At 37.0% G+C, this 19,244-nt stretch overlaps 1 protein-coding gene across 3 annotated transcripts in view; it reads left to right on the top strand.

The window, feature by feature from the left end:
- ppp1r9a (protein phosphatase 1, regulatory subunit 9A) overlaps window positions 1–19,244 on the top strand; it is a 234,110-nt gene that overhangs the window by 127,820 nt on the left and 87,046 nt on the right. For all 3 annotated transcript variants that reach the window (XM_072253423.1, XM_072253421.1, XM_072253422.1), the window contains exons 8-11: window positions 192–421; window positions 501–597; window positions 8,819–9,008; window positions 10,765–10,815. In XM_072253423.1, the coding sequence (XP_072109524.1) occupies window positions 192–421; window positions 501–597; window positions 8,819–9,008; window positions 10,765–10,815 (568 nt within the window). The remainder of the gene's footprint in view (window positions 1–191; window positions 422–500; window positions 598–8,818; window positions 9,009–10,764; window positions 10,816–19,244) is intronic.

Genomic DNA, 19,244 nt, shown 5'->3' with positions numbered 1-19,244 from the left:
GTTAATTATCTTCAAAACTGAAGGATGATCCAGTGGACCTAGTCCCAGATCTCGTGTATGCCTCATTTGAATTAAATGCTGGAAGACCTTCTCAAATTAGAACATTTATATTCTTGAAAAATGCAGATTGCAAAAATGACTAGTAAGTTCCTATCAGCATATTGATTTTTTTTCTTGTCTGTACTACCTAGCTCAAATTAGCAGAGAATGAGAAAATTCAATGGGAACTAGAAAAAACACAACTCCAACAGAGCATTAAAGAAAACAAAGAAAGAATGTTAAAACTGGAGAGCTACTGGATTGAGGCACAGACCCTATGTCACACTGTTAATGAACACCTGAAGGAAACCCAGAGTCAGTACCAGGCTTTGGACAAGAAGTACAACAAAGCCAAAAAGCTTATTAAAGATTACCAGCAGAAGTAAGAAATTAAATATAAGCATTGACATTTTATTAACATAAAGCTGTGAAAATCATTCAATGAAAACTTATATTTTTAGGGAAATTGAATTTGTTAAGCATCAAGATGCTGAGAAAAAGAAATTAGAAGAAATTGGAAAAGTACATGCAGCAGAAGTCCAGAAACTTCAGAGCAGGGTAAGAATTGCTGCTGAAATAACTACTCAGCAGATTTTGGTAAATACCATGAATTTCTAAACATGTTTTACAGATGTCTTAAGTCTCCTCTATATGTCTGCTGTATTATGCACTATTTAACACTCAGAATGAACTTAGTATGTGGGTGTATAACTGCAAACATGGTAAATAACCATGAAAGAGAGGAGGCTAATGGTTCTACCTGCTTCATTTTCCTTTATGCATCAGATGGACAACCACTCGGAATGCCACCTCCCAAAACAAGCCATTGTACCTGTGCCTCCTCTGATCAAAAGTCATAATAGGGCAGGTAGCACAACCAAAGGAAGCTGAAAGGATAAACAAATGAGAGAAAATCTGCAGATGCTGGAAATCCAAGCAACACCTACAAAATGCTGGACCCAGTTCCGCTGAAGGGTCTTGGCCTGAAACATCGACTGTACTCTTTCCATAGATGCTGCCTGGCCTGCTGAGTTCCTCCAGCATTTTGTGTGTATTGAAAGGATAAACAGTTTTCTTTTCCCTGCATTGGATTCTCCAGATCTGAGATTCTTAGTCTTGCACTGCTCTTTCCTACATTTTGTAGCCATCAACGATTTACAAAGTTTCCTGTGGTTTTCAGTCTTTCAACTCAGATTCTGAATCCAGTGTCCTGAGAGACTAAGACTATGCTGTTGGGAGTTGGGGAGTAGGGATGACGCATTTTTTTTTATAATCAAAGTACACAGATCCACTGAAGTTCAGTGTCAGCACTTAAGAGTATCAATATCATATGTGAATGGAACGATGGATATTTTTCATCAATTTGTAGTATTTTATTCTTCAGTTTTCCTTACTTATACTTGGCTCATTTGTTTGATGGTCATCATTCCTCATGCTAATTTATATTTGCGGGTGTTTTTTAAGCATTTTTAATGTTCAGGCTTCCTTAAGTGTTTTGGAATTCATGAAACTTCAGCCTTTTCCTACTTTTAAATACTTTTCCCTCTCACAGTTGTGCTTGTTTATTATTTATATTCCAATTTTTGTCTCACATCTTTCGGGACAGTAGAACATATTTACCTTTCTAAAACTGATCAAAATACTTAGTAAACATTTCAACCTTTTTTATATTTTAAAAAGTAAGGTTATGTTTCTCGTGACAGTTGGCCATATTATGTAATATTTTGCCCTGCATTTCTTTTTCTTGATCTTGAACTACTTACAGTATTTTTCTGTTATGTCCTGTATCCATCATACAGTCTTTTAAATCTTATTTTAAGCAAGCCTTTTTATTTATTCATGACATAACTTTCTTTTTCCTAGTGGGATAATCGGATATCTGGATATTTCTTAATTACTTACCACCATTGTTTGATCTATCACTGTTCCTGAATAAACTCTTCTTGGGGTTCCAGCTGGGTTCACCTATCAATTATAACCGTTTTGATGACAGACTCTGCCATCTTCATCAGGGATGATGCTTGGGTATGTCTAGTCTGAATGTATTTATACCCCCTTAGTCTGTCCCTCCTGATTAGTCGTCATCCAATTGGGTTTCCACTCTCCCACATAGTTTACACTCGAATTAGAGTGAGACCTTCATCTTCATTAAAATTCTATTCATCTCATTTTATTTCAATAACTTCCATTACCAAGCGGTCCCAAAAGCTTGTTGGTGTGGCACAGTAGTTTTGTGCTTTTGAAGTCAATCCTATGGCCATTGCAAATGCAATGTGCTGCTACTGTCAGTTTCTCCGAGTAACACCTCCTGAGCTCCTTGATGCAGGTTTGCACCGTGTTGTGTCTCATCTAGCCGAAGATTAATACCAACCGCAAACCTCTAAGGAAACTCAGATCACAGCTTATGTGAGTCCAAGGTGACCTGGGTCTCAGGTCGGCTGGCGTTCACAGGATTCCCTGTGAATGTGGAGCATCATATATCAGCCAGGCATGATGCACTGTAGGAACACGCATCAAGGAGCACAGGAGGTGTGCCCGTTTGGGTTACCCGGAGAAATCAATGGTAGCAGAACGTTGCATTCGCAATGGCAGTAGGGTTGACTTCGATGGCACAAAACTACTGTGCTATGCCAATGGCTTTTGGGACTGCCTGATAAAGGTTCAAAGGTACAATTTAATGTCAGAGAAATGCATACAACATACATCCTGAAATGCTTTTTCTTCGCAACTATCTATGAAAACAGAGGAATGCCCCAAAGAATGAACAACAGTAAAATGTTAGAACCCCAAAGTCCCCCCCCCACCCAGCTCCCCTCTCTCCCACGCGTAAGTGGCAGCAAGCAACAATCCGCCCTCCCCTTACCAGCAAAAAAAAAGCATCGGCAACCACCACCAAGCATTCAGGCGTGAGCAACGGAATAGCAAAGACACAGACTTGTAGTTACCCCAGAGACTTTGCATTTCACCTGGTGTTCAACATACCACAGGTTCTCTCTCTTCCTAATAAGGGAGAAAGAGGTGTCTCCATTTCACAGCGAGCAGGGAGACATAATAAGCAACTTGCTGGTTTATGGTGTTAAAAGTCCACCACGTCACTTTTTTCGAGCTCTGTACCCAAAGCCAGGGCACACAATTGCAGATATTCTAACTCTCCTGACAACACATGGGTTTCTTGTCATGACACCGACCCTCAATCCGCTCGTCTCCAGAGCCCTGAGATCCTAGGCTTCCAAATCTGAGCCGGACTCTTAGACTGAGCCCTTGACGTGCCGAACAACAGTGGCCGGTTATGAAACCCTGAGAGCGGGTCCCATTCCTGCAAAGAACCATAGTCAGCATGTAACTCCAGGTCAGGGTCTTCAAAAGAACCCTGAAAGGGAAAAATAAAGATATTAAAGATGGGAATAGAGTTGTTCCCCAAGATGCAAGCAAAGGGGTCACCGTTTAGTGCCATTATCACTCCACTCCGCCCTTGAAGCCATTGAAGTAAAACTAGAGAAAAAGAATTTCAACAAAGATGAAGGTCTTGCTGTAAGATCGATCTGGAATTCAATTATAAACAAGGTGGGAAAGTGGAAACTTGATTGGACTAAGACTAGCCAATCAGGAGGAACAGACTAAGGGGGTATATATACCACCGGATTAGACATACCTGGGCATCATCCCTGAAGAAGATGGCAGAGTTTGTCACCGAAATGTCGATTATAATCGATACATATACCTGGCTGGTAGCCCAAGTAGAGTTTATTTGTCACATACACCGGGAAAGCACTGGATACTTTATCACTATTTCTGTCAATAATCTGGATAGGACATCATTGCACAACATTTAAATTAACCAATTACTTGATCCAAATCATTTAACTAAACTCTTTCTTTTCCATGTATGTATTTTAAAAGAGAATGTAATTAAGGTATGAATATATAGGATTCTGGTTAATTGAGGCACATCAAGACCAGTACATTTTGGCCCAATTAAGCTGCTACCTCAATTAGCAAGTTTCATGGAAATAGTTTCAAAAAAGTATATAAAAAAAAGGACAAATTACCGTTTAACTGGGCAAAATTTGTGTATTTAAATGAAATACGAACAAATTAGAACACTACCAATACTACTACAGTACCATAAAAGCTGTATAAGTTCTTAATATTTATTGACAAAATTCATCCAGTGTACACTGCCTGGTTTTTTGACTGTAAATGAACAAAATCAGTGCAGACACTTAATGCAAAAAGTGGACTTCCTTCATACAGTGCTTTTGACAATTGCCTCCTCCAAATCTTCATTTTTATTGTAACATTCAAGATGATTGTCAATACCTTCAAATTCTTTGTAGTTCCTAACTTGCTGAAGTAGTGCAATTGTTTCATTTTCACTCCCAGCGGTTTCTGACATTGCCAAGCCTGAATGCTTGAAATGCGGTAAGCAAAATTGTTCTGAATTATCTTACTGCCTTTTTTTGGTCAACTGTCAGTGACGAAGATCACTTCTTTTTGAACACAAACACAAATAATGCTATTTAAAAACTGTTCACTCTAAGTACGGTGTAGTATCTAACAGCCAAATAAGTGTACATGACTGATGCTAATTAGAAATCTGTTCAGCAACCATCTCCTGACACTGTTAAATGACAATTTCTCAAATAAATAAAGGGAATATGTTCTTTAAGAATCGTCCCAAATAAGTGGCTGTTTGTGTGTTTCTAAAGGTATAATATTGGATTGATATATAATATTAAGTTTATGTATAAAAGTAACATTTATTAATGATTTTGATGAGGGCATCAAATGTAATATATCCAAGTTTGCAGATATCTTAAAACTGTGGGAAACAACAGTTGAGAGGATGGAGAAAAGCTCCAGCATGATTTTGATAAGTTAGCTCAAATATTTGACAGATCCACTCTAATGGTATAAATGTGAGGCTATTTATTTTGATGGAATGAAAAGCAAGGCAATTTATCATGTGAATGGCATTAAGTTGAGAACGGGGAATGAACAACACCTGACTATCCTTGTACACCATTCAATGAAAGAAAGCATTTAGGGGCAGCAAGTGTTTAAGAAGGCCAAAGGTATGTTGGCCTTCACAGTGAAAGGATTTCAGTATAAGAATGGGTAACTTGTACAGGGCTTTAGTGAAACAACACCTTGAGTAAAGTGTGCACTTCTGGTTTCGCTGTCTGAGGAACTATGACTCTAATTTCTTGCTGTGGAACTTGGCTGATCAGCCATGATCATGTTGAATGTCAGAGCAGGCTTGAAGGGCGGAATGGTTTGCTCTTATTCCTAATTTTATATGTTTATACTTTCTGGTTAGTGAATGCTGATTTCACTTGTTATTTATCCTTCTCACATTTTTATGTAATATAAATGGGCAATAGTTACTAAATATGAAAACAAATAAAAATCAGCTTCTGTTGTTCAAGGATCTAGGAGGATATTAGTACTTTTAGGAGATTGTAGAGGACACTTAGCAGTTATGTAGTAATTAGATTTATCGAAGAGAAAAGATTAGTGGACATAATAGTGTTCAAATTTTTGTGGGATTTTGCTGCTGACTTATAGGTCAGTAACCAAAAGACATAGGTTTAACACAACTATGAAGATGATTTGTTTTCAGTAGGAACCACTAACATTCCTCTATTTTAACATGAGTCTTTCTGGGATTCCCCTGCAAAATTACAGTGGGGAATCACTATTCAGGTCTATTGCCAACTAAGACCTGGCATAGGGTTAGAAACCACTCTTCCGCTCTATTTGATAGAGATTCTTAACCTGCTGAAAGGCATAGTAAAAGTAATATCACGTTAATGTTCACATGATCAGTTTATGCTTTGAATATTTTTACTTTTATTTGTAGAAAATTTTATACTTATATGTTTCTGAATGTCAAAAATCAATTTTAGAAAGTGAAGCTCCACCCCTATGTTGTATTCTGTCAAAGCATCTCGAAGTGTGAGGTCTCTACACCCAAGGTAAAATGGCCACTCAGATCTCATTTAAATGCAATGTGGAGAGCTAGCAGGATTGACCTTCTGCATCCAGCCCAGCTGAGTGCAGGAGGGTGAGCATTCCAGATGGGATGTTTGGTCCTGGAAAATCTGGGCTGTTAGCTTCTGGAATGAAGAATTTTAAATGGTGCTCATAACTGAATTCAAAACATACTTAAAAAAAGAAAAATTGTTGGGGGAATAGGCTGAAGTAGTAGTAAATTTGGTTGGGTTACCCCATCTGAAATTGTGCAATTATAGGGCAGATGGCCTTTCCCTAAACTGTAAGAGTTTGGGAGGCAATTTTGGCCTCCCTAGATAGTTGTGTGATTAAAGATGTGGTTTACAAATTGGAAAATTGAAATCTGTATCCAGTAAACTGAGTTTTATTGGTTACCAGTTAAAGAGCGGTTGATTAACTAGCTATTGAGAAACTTGTCTCAAATATAAATATTTAATTGAGACTTGTGGCTAAAATTTTTAGCTGGGTTTTAATTTTAATATATCTCTCCAAGCTTGAGCTTCTTGGCACCCTGAAGTAACAAACATAGTGTGATCCAGTTGATGAGTGCTTTCTCAGTATCATAAATGGATCAACAGAAGGAAGAGTAATTCACTTCAGCCTAATTTGTTTATTATATCTTGTGATGTTTTGTTTTAATCTTCCCAACAATATAGCCCTGTTTTTTTTTCACTCTGGTAATACCACTAAGCAACCTTGAAGATATCTCCATCCACAGCTGCCGATGGAAGGAAGAAGTCCATAATTCTAAATTTGACTCTCCATTTAAATTAAGCAAACCTCAGGAAAGCATTGAGCCTATGATTCTAAGAGAGAAAATAGGTTATCCTGAACCATATTATTTCATAACTACTCTTGATCTTGTTACTTGCCAAATCCTTTTGTAAACTTTTAACCATTAATTGACAAAAGGGCCAGTGATAGCATATACAGTGGCATGCAAAAGTTTGGGCCCCCCCCCCCCGGTCAAAATTTCTGTTACTGTGAATAGTTAAGTGAGTAGAAGATGAACTGATCTCCAAAAGTCATGAAGTTAAAGATGAAACATTCTTTTCAACATGTTAAGCAAGTTTAGTGTATTATTTTTCTTTTGTACAATTTTAGAGTGAAAAAAAAGAATGGAGCACCATGCAAAAGTTTGGGCACCTCAAGAGATTTGAGTTCTCAGATAACTTTTACCAAGGTCTCAGACCTTAATTAGCTTGTTAGGGCTATGGCTTGTTCACTGTCATCGTTAGGAAAGGCCAGGTGATGCAAATTTCAAAGCTTTATAAATATCCTGACTCCTCAAACCTTGTCCCAACAATCAGCAGCCATGGGCTCCTCTAAGCAGCTGCCTGGCACTCTGAAAATTAAAATAAATGATGCCCGCAAAGCAAGAGAAGGCTATAAGAAGATAGCAAAGCGTTTTCAGGTAGCCTTTTCCTCAGTTCGTAATGTAATTAAGAAATGGCAGTTAACAGGAACGGTGGAGGTCAAGTTGAGATCTGGAAGACCAAGAAAACTTTCCAAGAGAACTGTTCATAGGATTGCTAGAAAGGCAAATCAAAACCCCCATTTGACTGCAAAACACCTTCAGAAAGATTTAGCAGACTCTGGAGTGGGGTGCACTGTTCTACTGTGCAGCGACACCTGCACAAATATGACCTTCATGGAAGAGCCATCAGAAGAAAACCTTTCCTGCGTCCTCACCACAAAATTCAGCATCAGAAGTTTGCAAAGGAACATCTAAACAAGCCTGATGCATTTTGGAAACAAGTCTTGTGGACTGATGAAGTTAAAATAGAACTTTTTGGCTATAATTAGCAAAGGTACATTAGGAGAAAAAAGGGTGCAGAATTTCATGAAAAGAACACCTCTCCAACTGTTAAGCATGGGGGTGGATCGATCATGCTTTGGGCTTGTATTGCAGCCAGTGGCGTGAGGAACATTTCACTGGTAGAGGGAAGAATGAATTCAATTAAATACCGGCAAATTCTGGAAGTAAACATCACACCATCTGTAAAAAAGCTGAGGATGAAAAGAGGATGGCTTCCACAACAGGATAATGATCCTAAACACACCTCAAAATCCACAATGGACTCCCTCAAGAGGCGCAAGCTGAAGGTTTTGCCGTGGTCTTCACATTCCCCCGACCTAAACATCATCGAAAATCTGTGGATAGACCTCAGAAGAGCAGCGCGTGCAAGATGACCCAAGAATCCCACGGAACTAGAAGCCTTTTGCAAGGAAGAATGGGCGAAAATTCCCCAAACAAGAATTGAAAGACTCTTAGCTGGCTACAAAAAGTGTTTACAAGCTGTGATACTTGCCAGAGGGGGTGCTACTGAGTACTGACCATTCAGGGTGCCCAAACTTTTGCTTTGGGCCCTTTTCCTTTTTTGTTATTTTGAAACTGTAAAAGATGGAAATAAAAAAGTAATGTTGCTTAAAATATTAAAGAAATGTGTCATCTTTAACTTTATGCCTTTTGGAAATCAGGTTATCTTTTACTCGCTTAGCTATTCACAGTAACAGAAATTTTGACCAGGGTGCCCAAACTTTTGCATGCTACTGTACATGTACAATTACAGATTAAGGAAAATATGATTTGCCATTTATAACAGTTTGCTAATTTCCTTCAAAACAGGTTATCTAATATCAAACAAAGGGATAATTTTTATTATGGACTCGTACTTCCTTTTTTAATGGCTTGAACTAATTGAACTAATTTGTTTATAGTATGTTGTATTTCACAACAGATTAAAAAAACACCATTTTCTAGATTGCAGAACTGAACGTTGAGCTTCAAAAGTTGACAAGACCCAATGGGACGCAAGTGAACAACAATAATAATATCTTTGGAGAGGAGCAAGACAGAAGAACACCAGTGGATACGTTGAAAGAAACCCCAACTAAAGCAATTGATAGCTTGACAAGGATGCAGACATATCACCACAACAATTCAATTTCAGGTATGGAGGGGATAAAATCTTACACAAGTAAAGCATTCTTAAACATTTTAAACCCTCTTAGCCTGATTAGGTAAACCTAACTGGAATATTTCCTATGATGGTCAGGCATGAAAATAATATCTATTTGAAAACAATTCAAATTGAGAATTTTTGTTAGAAAACAAAACTGATGGAAAAAAAAGTGCTTTTACAACAGTGGAGTACACTCAACGGCCACTTTATTAGGTACAGGTGAAGAATCCAATGTGGTCTTCGGCTGCTGTGGGCCATCCACTTCAAAGTTTAACATATTGTGCATACAGAGATGCTCTTCTGCACATCACTGTTACAACATGTAGTGATTTGAGTTATTGTTGCCTTCCTGTCAGCCTGAACCAGTCTGGCCATTCTCCTGTAGCCTCTCTCATTAACAAGGTGTTTTCACCCACAGAACTGCCACTCACTGTATGTTTTTTGTTTTTATGAACCATTATGTATAAACTAATGTCTGTTGTGCATGAAAATATTAGGAGATCAGCAGTTTCTGAGATGCTCAAACCATCCTGTCTGTCACCAACAATTATTCCAAGGTCAAAATCAGTTGGATCACATTTCTTTCCCATTCTGATGGTTGGTCTGAACAACAACTGAACCTCTTGACCATTTCTTCATACTGTTATGAACTAAGTTGCTGCCATATGCTTAGGTGGTTCATTATTTGAATTAATGAGCAGGTGTACAGTTGTCCCTAATAAAGTGGTTACTGTATGTTTCGCTCTTTGTAGGCCATGCAGGTTTCTGCCATGCAGGTTTCTACCATGTCAACTGAAAAAATGGAAGTGAACTGAGTGTTTGACCTAACAGACTGAGTAGAAAAAAAGTGAGCTAGTTTGTTCAGTTTCATAAGTTACATTGGAGTTACATTCATTCAGATGAGTGCAGAACATTTAATTACTTTTCTCAGTTCTGTTTTTAGGAAATTGAGGTCTTTAAAAATATCCACTGTTTGACTGTATGCTGTTTATGTGACTGGACCAGGTGTATGATTACCTGTTCCCACCTTCCTGGCCCAGCACCAAAAATGTTGCATTGAAGGATTCAATACTGATGGTGCTTCTAAATGTCAGAAAGAGGCGGTTAGGCCTTTATCAATATGATACTTGCCTGACACTCTGGTGTGAATGTTACTTACCATTTGCCAGCCAAACCTGAATGTAGTTGCTGCACTTTTGTTTTGTTGCACTTAATTGAAAATCTAGAAATGGCCTGAGTACTATATGGTATTGAGTAAATTTCCTCACTTTTGTCATGATGGGGGGAAAGATTATTGATGAAGCACTTTAAGATGATTAACCCAGGCCTTTACTCTGAGGAGTTTCTGTAGTGATGTCCTGGGCCTAGGTGATTGATCTCTAACAGCCAGAAATATCTTCCTTCCTTGGAGATATGCCTTCAGTCATTTTACTAGTGCTTAATGCCATTGTCATTGAAATGATCTTTCCATATCCAGGGCAGCATTCCTCACCTTAAATCAGAAACTGAATTCTTTAGCTGATGTTTATATCATATGGTCGAGAGATTTGGCATTATGTTGCACAGAATTATGTATATAAGCATTTTACAGACATAGATGCAGGCCCAGCAGATATCATTTCAGCTCTGGTTTCAATATACTATGTTAAAAGGTAGAAGTAACTAGCAATTGTTGATGGAGAGAACTTTGAATAATTGGAACACTACAGTGCATATGCTGTAATATATCTATTTTTAATCATAGGAGTAAATGAATCTCTAACCATGAAATCAGCTGACCCAGATGAGGTTTTCGGTAAGTTTTCTATGTTACTCAGATATTTATATCAGTACTGTTTTACTGTACTTCAATCTCAAAGGCGTAATACATCTTGATTGGTACCAAAGGTGCCAAATTCTTTTCTGATACTGAATCACTGATTGTATATTAAGCTGTATTCTTATAATTAAGAAATATTTTGGTAATTCTAAAGGTGGTTGATGGATGAAATGGGGGAAAAAGAAGACTGAAAAAATAATTGCAGAAGAAAAATTTAAGAAGGATTTTTAAAGAGGAATTTTGGTAATGGATTTACAGGAGGATTTCCAAAGTTGCAGAGTTTAGGTGCCATGGATAGCAGTCAACGTGATGCCATTACAGCTCGGGGTGTTCTGGAATACAATTCTGGCACCATTTCGTAAGGAGTCTCTGTGTATTCTCCATGTAGAATGTGTGGGTTTTCCAGTTTCCCAGGTGCTTTGGTTTCCTTCTACAGTCCAAACACGTACTGGGTAGGTTAATTGGTCATTATAAATTGTCCTGAGATTAGGTTAGGGTTAATTGAGGTTGTGGGGTTGCTGAGGTGGCATGGCTTGAAGGGATGGAAGGTGCCTACTCTCTGCTGTATCACTAAATAAAATAAGTAAATAGCAAATTTTCAAAGAGGCGTTGAGAACATCTTTGAGATGTTTCATTTGACCTGGAAATCTTGCTCTGATGGAATTTGCAGTGGAAGCTATTTCAAGAGTCTGTCAGCAATGCAAACAATGTAACCTGCCCACCAAGGTTGGCAGAACATGATTAGAGCCTTGTAGCTGGGATGTTGGCCTGGGTTGATTTGCTTATGCTGGCAAGGATTTAGAGGACTTTGCAAAGAGTAATATTTCTATGCATCTAGGTGCCTGCTGAAGGTAATCCATGATAAGCTTTTGAACAGGAGGACAAAGATAACTGCTGTCTGTTTTGCATAGCAGAAGAATTACAGTATGGGGGAAAAGCTGACAGGTGGAGCTGAGATTATGACCAGATTACCCATGCTCTTATTATATGGCAGAGCAGGCTTGATGAGCCAGGTGTACTGCTCCTGCTCCTATTTCTTATGTTCTTAGACCAACAGTTTTGTGTTAGGTTTGAGATCCATATCTTCAAAACTTTTCTCAAACAGCCAAATGCTGTAATGTCTGCAGAGATACAGAAATAGTTCATATTTTCTAGTGTATCACGTTTGAGACCTTTACTACTGCACCATTTTGAATACTTTCTGGAAATTGTAAAACATTACAACCATTGATCCATACTGTTTGAAACTCAAGGAATTTCAAACATCTGATAAAATTCAATTTTCCTTTGTTAAAACAATAATGACTCTGCATCATATTTTGACTTGTGTAGAATCCACTACTCCTCCCTCGATAACAAAGTTCAATATTTTTCAAATAATAGCTATTTGGACTCATTGGCAGATAGACTCCTGCTTTCTCTCTCCCACCTTTCTTGAATTGCTTTTAATGTTGTAAAGTGTTGGGACCTTTCAAAAATCTTTTTGAAAAACCATACCATTCCAATCACTATCAATGCAGTTGCATCATTTTGACACAGAATCAGGTTTAATATAACAGACTTGTTGTGAAATATATTGTTTTGGGACAGCGTACATTCTAACACATAAAACTAAATTACAATCAGAAATGTATATAAAATTAAATAAGTAGTTTAAGAGGAAAAGAATACTGAGGTAAAGTGCATGGGTGCAATAGCAGTGAGAAGAAGGCCTGTACAGAAGACCATAAGACAAAGGAGCAGAATTAGGCTATCTGGCCCATCGAGTCTGCTCCGCCATTCAATCATGGCTGATCCTTGTTTTTTTCTCATTTTCGTTTTTAAAATCTTTTTTATTATTATTGAAAATCAATAAAAAATACATTAAGGTAATCAAGTCAACATGTCAATATGTACAATGAGGAATTAAATTACCAAATAACTGATTGACAAAGCTAAACAATAAATCAGTAATAATAAGAAAAAATAAAGTGTTAAGAAATTTTTAGGGGAAAAAAAGAAGGAAAATAAGAACCCCTACTAACTAAAACAAAAACCCTGCTAACAAAAAAAACGGGGAAAAAAAGCCATTGGGAGCACAACCCCGGAGCTATACGCCATACAAGCTTCCATAAAAGAAAAACATCAATCGCCAACTCAAATCCATTTAAGCAAGAATCAGACGGAAACCATCTTAATTAACTCAAATCAGATGATAGTAGCGGGCAAATGAACCCCACCTTTTCTCAAAGTCAAATGGAGGATCAAAATTCGACTCCTGATTTTCTCCAAACTAAGACATAACATCACCTGAGAAAACCGTTGTATCAAATTGGGAGCAGACGCATCTTTCCATTTCAATAAAATAGCCCTTCTGGCCAATAATCTAACGAATGCAATTACATGTTGTTCTGATATAGAAATACCATGAATATATTGAGGGATTATACCAAACAAAACTGTCAATTTATTAGGTTGTAGATTAATTTTAAAGCTTTAGAAATTGTAGAGAAAATAGATTTCCAAAATTCCAATACAGAACACGACCAAAACATATGTGTCAATGTAGCTGTCTCGGTTTTACATCTATCACACTGACTATCAACATTAGGAAACATTTTAGACAGTATCTCCTTTGTCAAATAGTAACGATGTACAATTTTAAATTGAATTAAAGAATGACTGGCACAAATCGAAGAAGAGTTAACCAACTTCAAAATTCGCAACCAATCCTCTGTTATCAAGGTCATGTTAAGCTCTCTTTCCCAATCTTGCTTAATCTTAAATGAAGGGTAATTGTACTGTTGTAACAGTAAATTACAAATTTTCCCAATAAAACCTTTCACTAAGGTATTCATTTTTAAAATAATGTCTAACAGGTCAGAATCCGGTATATATGGAAAATTACTTAAATATTCTTGTAAGAAATGTCAGACCTGAAGATATTGCAGGAAATGTGAGTATGAGAGAGAGTATTTAGTTACTAATTTCTCAAAGGACATCAATCGACCTTCTTGGAACAGATCCATGAAGGAATAGACTCCTTTATTCCTCTAAAGAAGAAAGGTAGGATCACTAAGTGAAGGTTTAAATAAATAATTTCGATAAATTAAACTAAGAGGGTTAATTTTTTTGAGATTAAAAAAATTGCAAAACTGGTACCAAATTCGTAGTGACTGCTTAATCATAGGATATAAATTTAGATCAGAAATTTTGGCCATTTGTACAGGTAAAGAAGCTCCTAATAATGAGGTTAAGTAAAACTGTTTCACAGCTTTCAATTGAAAATCAGCCCAAGGTGGTCGTTCATTTTTATCAGCCCAGTATAACCAGGAACACATATAACGTATATTAACAGCCCAATAGTACATTCTTAAATTAGGCAGACCAAGACCTCCATCCTTTCTTAATTTTTATAAATGATATTTTCTAATTCTTGATCTTTTATTATTGTAAACAAAAGATGAAATAATAGAATCAACCAGATCAATAAACTTCTTAGTTAAAAAGATAGGAATATTTTGAAATACATATAAAAATTTTGGTAAAATCATCATTTTAACTGCATGAATTCGGCCGGCTAACGAAAGTGTAAGTGGATTCCATCTACAAAATAATTGCTTCATAAAATCCACTAAAGGAACCAAATTAGCTCTATAAAGGTCTCTGTGATTTTTAGTGATAATAATACCTAAATATTTAAAAGAGTCTGTAACTTTAAAAAGAATGTCATCATATATAGAAGCAGAATAATTTAGATGAAATAATTCACTTTTATGAAGATTTAGTTTATATCCCAAAAACTTTCCAAATTTATTTAATAATTTCAATTAGCTAGGAATGGATTCTTCAGGATTCGAAGCATAAACTAAGAGATTATCAGCATAAAGGGAGATCTTATGAATACCCATTTATGGAAATTCCATGGATATCTTTAGCTTCACGAAGTACAATAGCCAAGGGTTCCAATACCAAATTAAATAACAAGGGACTTAACGGACATCCTTGTCTTGTACTCCGCGAAAGTCGAAAAAAAGGAGATCTGCAATTATTAGTAATAACAGTAGCAATAGGGCTTTTATATATCATTCTAATCCACTTATTAAAATTAATACCAAAGATGAATTTCTGTAAAACGTTAAGTAAGTATTTCCATTCAACTCTATCAAATGCCTTTTCAGCATCAAGAGAAACAACACATTGGGGAGTCTTAGAAAGGGATGAGTACACAACATTTACCAGTCTCCGAGTATTAGAAAAAGAATAATCGCCCTTACAAAACCTGTTTGGTCCTGAGAGATAGTTTTAGCTAGAATATTCTCCAGTCAATTAGTCATTATTTTTGAAAGAACTTTAGCATCCATATTTAATAATGAAATAGATCTATATGAAGCACAGTCAATAGGGTCTTCATCTTTCTTAAGAATTAAAGAAATAGAAGCTTCTTAAAATGTGGGAGGTAACTCTCCTATCAAAAAAGAATCTTTAAGCGTTTCCAACATATACGGAGAAAGCAATTTCTCAAATTTTTTTATAAAATCGTACAGAATAACCATCCAATCCAGGAGCTTTACCAGATTGCATTGAAAGAATAGCTTTCTGATTTTCTTTTTCAGTAATAGGAGTATCAAGAGTTTGTTGATCTTCCACAGAAATTCTAGGAAAATCAATCTTTTGTAAAAAGGCATTCATTTTAGAAGGATCAGCTGGAAACTGAAATTTATAAAGTTCAATGTAAAAGTCTTGAAAAAATTTATAAATGTCTTCATAATTACAAGCTAAACTACCGTCTTCCTTATGAATTTTTAATATTTGTCTTTTGGCTCTAGCTGCTTTTAATTGAGATGCTAATAGCCTATTGTTTTTATCTCCAAACACATAAAATTGACTTTTCAATTTAAGCAAATTTCTTTTAATAGGATAAGTTAATAGTAAATTATATTGTGATTGGAGTTCGACCCTTTGTTTAAATAAATCAATGTTAGGAGAGATTGCATAAATATTATCCAAGTCTTTGATTTGTTTTGATATCTTATCTAACTCTATTTTGGTCTGTTTCTTAAGATTAGCTAAATAGGAGATTATCTGATTGTGCAAATATGCTTTAAATGTATCCCATATAATCAATTTCGACACATCTCCTATATTGTTAAAATGAAAAAAATCTTTTATCTGAGATTTCAATAAATTTGACAAAGTCCAAACTTTGTAATAAATTTTCTGGAAAACGCCAAGGCAAGTTTACAATACTGACATCATTCAATTCAAAAGCTAAACTTAAAGGCGTGTGATCCGAAACAAATATAGCATCATATTCACACTTCTGGACTTTGGACAAAAATTAGAAATCAGCTATAAAATAATTGATTGTCGAATATTTTTTGTGAACATGTGAATACAAAGAGTAATCTTTGTCATTGTCTCCAAATTTCTACCAGAAATCGATTAAAAAAAATCACCACACATTAACAACATATATTCATTTAAATCTGGCAATAAACCAAATACATTTTTAAAAAAAGAAGGATCATCTACATTAGATCCATATAGATTAACCAGGACAATTTTTCTATTACAAATTATTCCTTTGACAATTAAAAATCTACCATTGGTATCTGACACAATGTCTTCTTGGATAAATAAAATATTAGCTCTAATAAAAATAGATACTCCCTTTGTTTTATTTTGACAAGTGGCATGATATCGAAGGCCCTTCCACATTTTAAAAAAATCTATTTTGATCGCCTGTTCTGATAATGCGTTTCTTGAGCGAAAATTATATCGGGTTGGAATCGATTAATAATTTTAAAAATCTTCTTTCGTTTAATAAGATGATTCCAGCCACGTACATTCCAACTAATAACGTTTATCTGTTCAACTACCATAAAATATTTTTTTAACACATAAATACACGCATACTAACACGGGCTAATCAAAAATGGCAGTGATAAGTATAACCATATACAAAACACACATGCTCCGGAACTCCGTAATGGGAAAAAATACAAAAAAAACTAAAGTTGATCCTACAATGAAACCTATAACTCAAAACTAACCCCAATCCTCCCACCACCCCAAAAGCCAGAAATCCAGTAAAGAAAAAGAAAAATGCGTCCCCATAGAAATAGAAAAAAGAAACAGAACTTCGCGAGCTGCCCATTTTATAATAGTGGTTTTAAAAGTTTTCCATAATTCCCCCCCCCACTTACAAAAAAAAAAGACACAGCCCTAAAATAAGAAGGCCCTGCATAGGGGAAAAAAGGATGTTTATACTTAATCATTAAAAATAAACTGGGGAATGCAAAAGCAATCTCCAAAGACGTCAAAACAATAAAATTAAACAAAAAGGAAAATGTCTATGTAATATCTAACAAAGAAGAATTGGCGCCATTATCCACTTGACTTACGTGCCCAATAAAAAAAAACTGTTTTTAGAAGAAAAACTGAAACTAATTATCTGTCTACTAAGCACTCCTCGCTATATCTATATATAAGAAAAAATCCTTATAAACTATGAAAACTATCACTCAGTATACCAAACAAATCAAGAAGTTCACATCTTCTTTAAATGGTCCATCGATCAAAGGACATCTTCAACATGTCAGAAATCTTCAAAGCTTGATTTCTTCCAGAAAATTATAGAACATAGAATCGTACAGCACATTACAGGCCCTTCGGCCCACAATGTTGTGCCGACCACCCTGCCTCCCATATGACCCCCCCATCTTAAATTCCTCCATATACCTGTCTAGTAGTCTCTTAAACTTCACTAGTGTATCTGCCTCCACCACTGACTCAGGCAGTGCATTCCACGCACCAACCATTCTCTGAGTAAAAAACCTTCTAATATCTCCCTTCAGCTTCCCACCCCTTACCTTAAAGTCATGTCTTGTATTGAGCAGTGGTGCCCTGGGGAAGAGGCACTGGCTATCCACTCTATCTATTCCTCTTATTATCTTGTACACCTCTATCATGTCTCCTCTCATCCTCCTTCCCGCCAAAGAGTAAAGTCCTAGCTCCCTTAATCTCTGATCGTAATGCATACTCTCTAAACCTGGCAGCATCCTGGTAAATCTCCTCTGTACCCTTTCCAATGCTTCCACATCCTTCCTATAGTGAGGCAACCAGAACTGGACACAGTACTCCAATTGTGGCCTAACCAGAGTTTTATAGAGCTGCATCATTACATCACGACTCTTAAACTCTATCCCTCGACTTATGACAGCTAACACCCCATAAGCTTTCTTAACTACCCTATCTACCTGTGAGGCAACTTTCAGGGATCTGTGGACATGTACCCCCAGATCCCTCTGCTCCTCCACACTATCAAGTAGCCTGCCATTTACTTTGTACTCTGCCTTGGAGTTTGTCCTTCCAAAGTGTACCACCTCATACTTCTCCGGGTTGAACTCCATCTGTCACTTCTCATCCCACGTCTGCATCCTATCAATGTCCCTCTGCAATCTTCGACAATCCTCTACACTATCTACAAAACCACCAACCTTTGTGTCGCCTGCAAACTTGCCAACCCACCCCTCTACCCCCATATCCAGGTCGTTAATAAAAATCACGAAAATTAGAGGTCCCAGAACAGATCCTTGGGGGACACCACTAGTCACAATCCTCCAATCTGAATGTACTCCCTCCACCACCACCCTCTGCCTTCTGCAGGCAAGCCAATTCTGAATCCACCTGGCCAAACTTCCCTGGATCCCATGCCTTCTGACTTTCTGAAAAAGCCTACCATGTGGAACCTCGTCAAATGCCTTACTAAAATCCATATAGATCACATCCACTGCACTACCCTCATCTATAAGCCTGGTCACCTTCTCAAAGAACTCTATCAGGCTTGTTAGACACAATCTGCCCTTCACAAAGCCATGTTGACTGTCCCTGATCAGACCATGATTCTCTAAGTGCCAATAGATCCTATCTCTAAGAATCTTTTCCAACAGCTTTCCCACCACAGACGTAAGGCTCACTGGTCTATAATTACCCAGACTATCCCTACTATCTTTTCTGAACAAGGGGACAACATTCGTCTCCCTCAAATCCTCCGGTACTGTTCCCGTGGACAACGAGGACTTAAAGATCCTAGCCGGAGGCTCAGCAATCTCTACTCTCCCCTCATGGAGCAGCCTGGGGAATATTCCGACAGGCCCCGGGGGCTTATCCGTCCTAACGTATTTTAACAACTCCAACATCTCCTCTCCCTTAATATCAACATGCCCCAGAACATCAACCTCACTCATGTTGTCCTCACCATCATCAAGTTCCCTCTTATTGGTGAATACCGAAGGGAAGTATTCATTGAGGGCCTTGCTCACTTCCACAGCCTCCAGGCACATCTTCCCACCTTTATCTCTAATCAGTCCTACCTTCACTACTGTCATCCTTTTGTTCTTCACATAATTGAAGAATGCCTT

The sequence above is a fragment of the Mobula birostris genome, chromosome 3 (assembly GCF_030028105.1).
Source record: "Mobula birostris isolate sMobBir1 chromosome 3, sMobBir1.hap1, whole genome shotgun sequence".
In the NCBI taxonomy this organism is placed as follows: domain Eukaryota; kingdom Metazoa; phylum Chordata; class Chondrichthyes; order Myliobatiformes; family Myliobatidae; genus Mobula; species Mobula birostris.
Note: the sequence above shows the minus strand (reverse complement) of the source record. Positions and strands in the feature narration are given on the sequence as shown.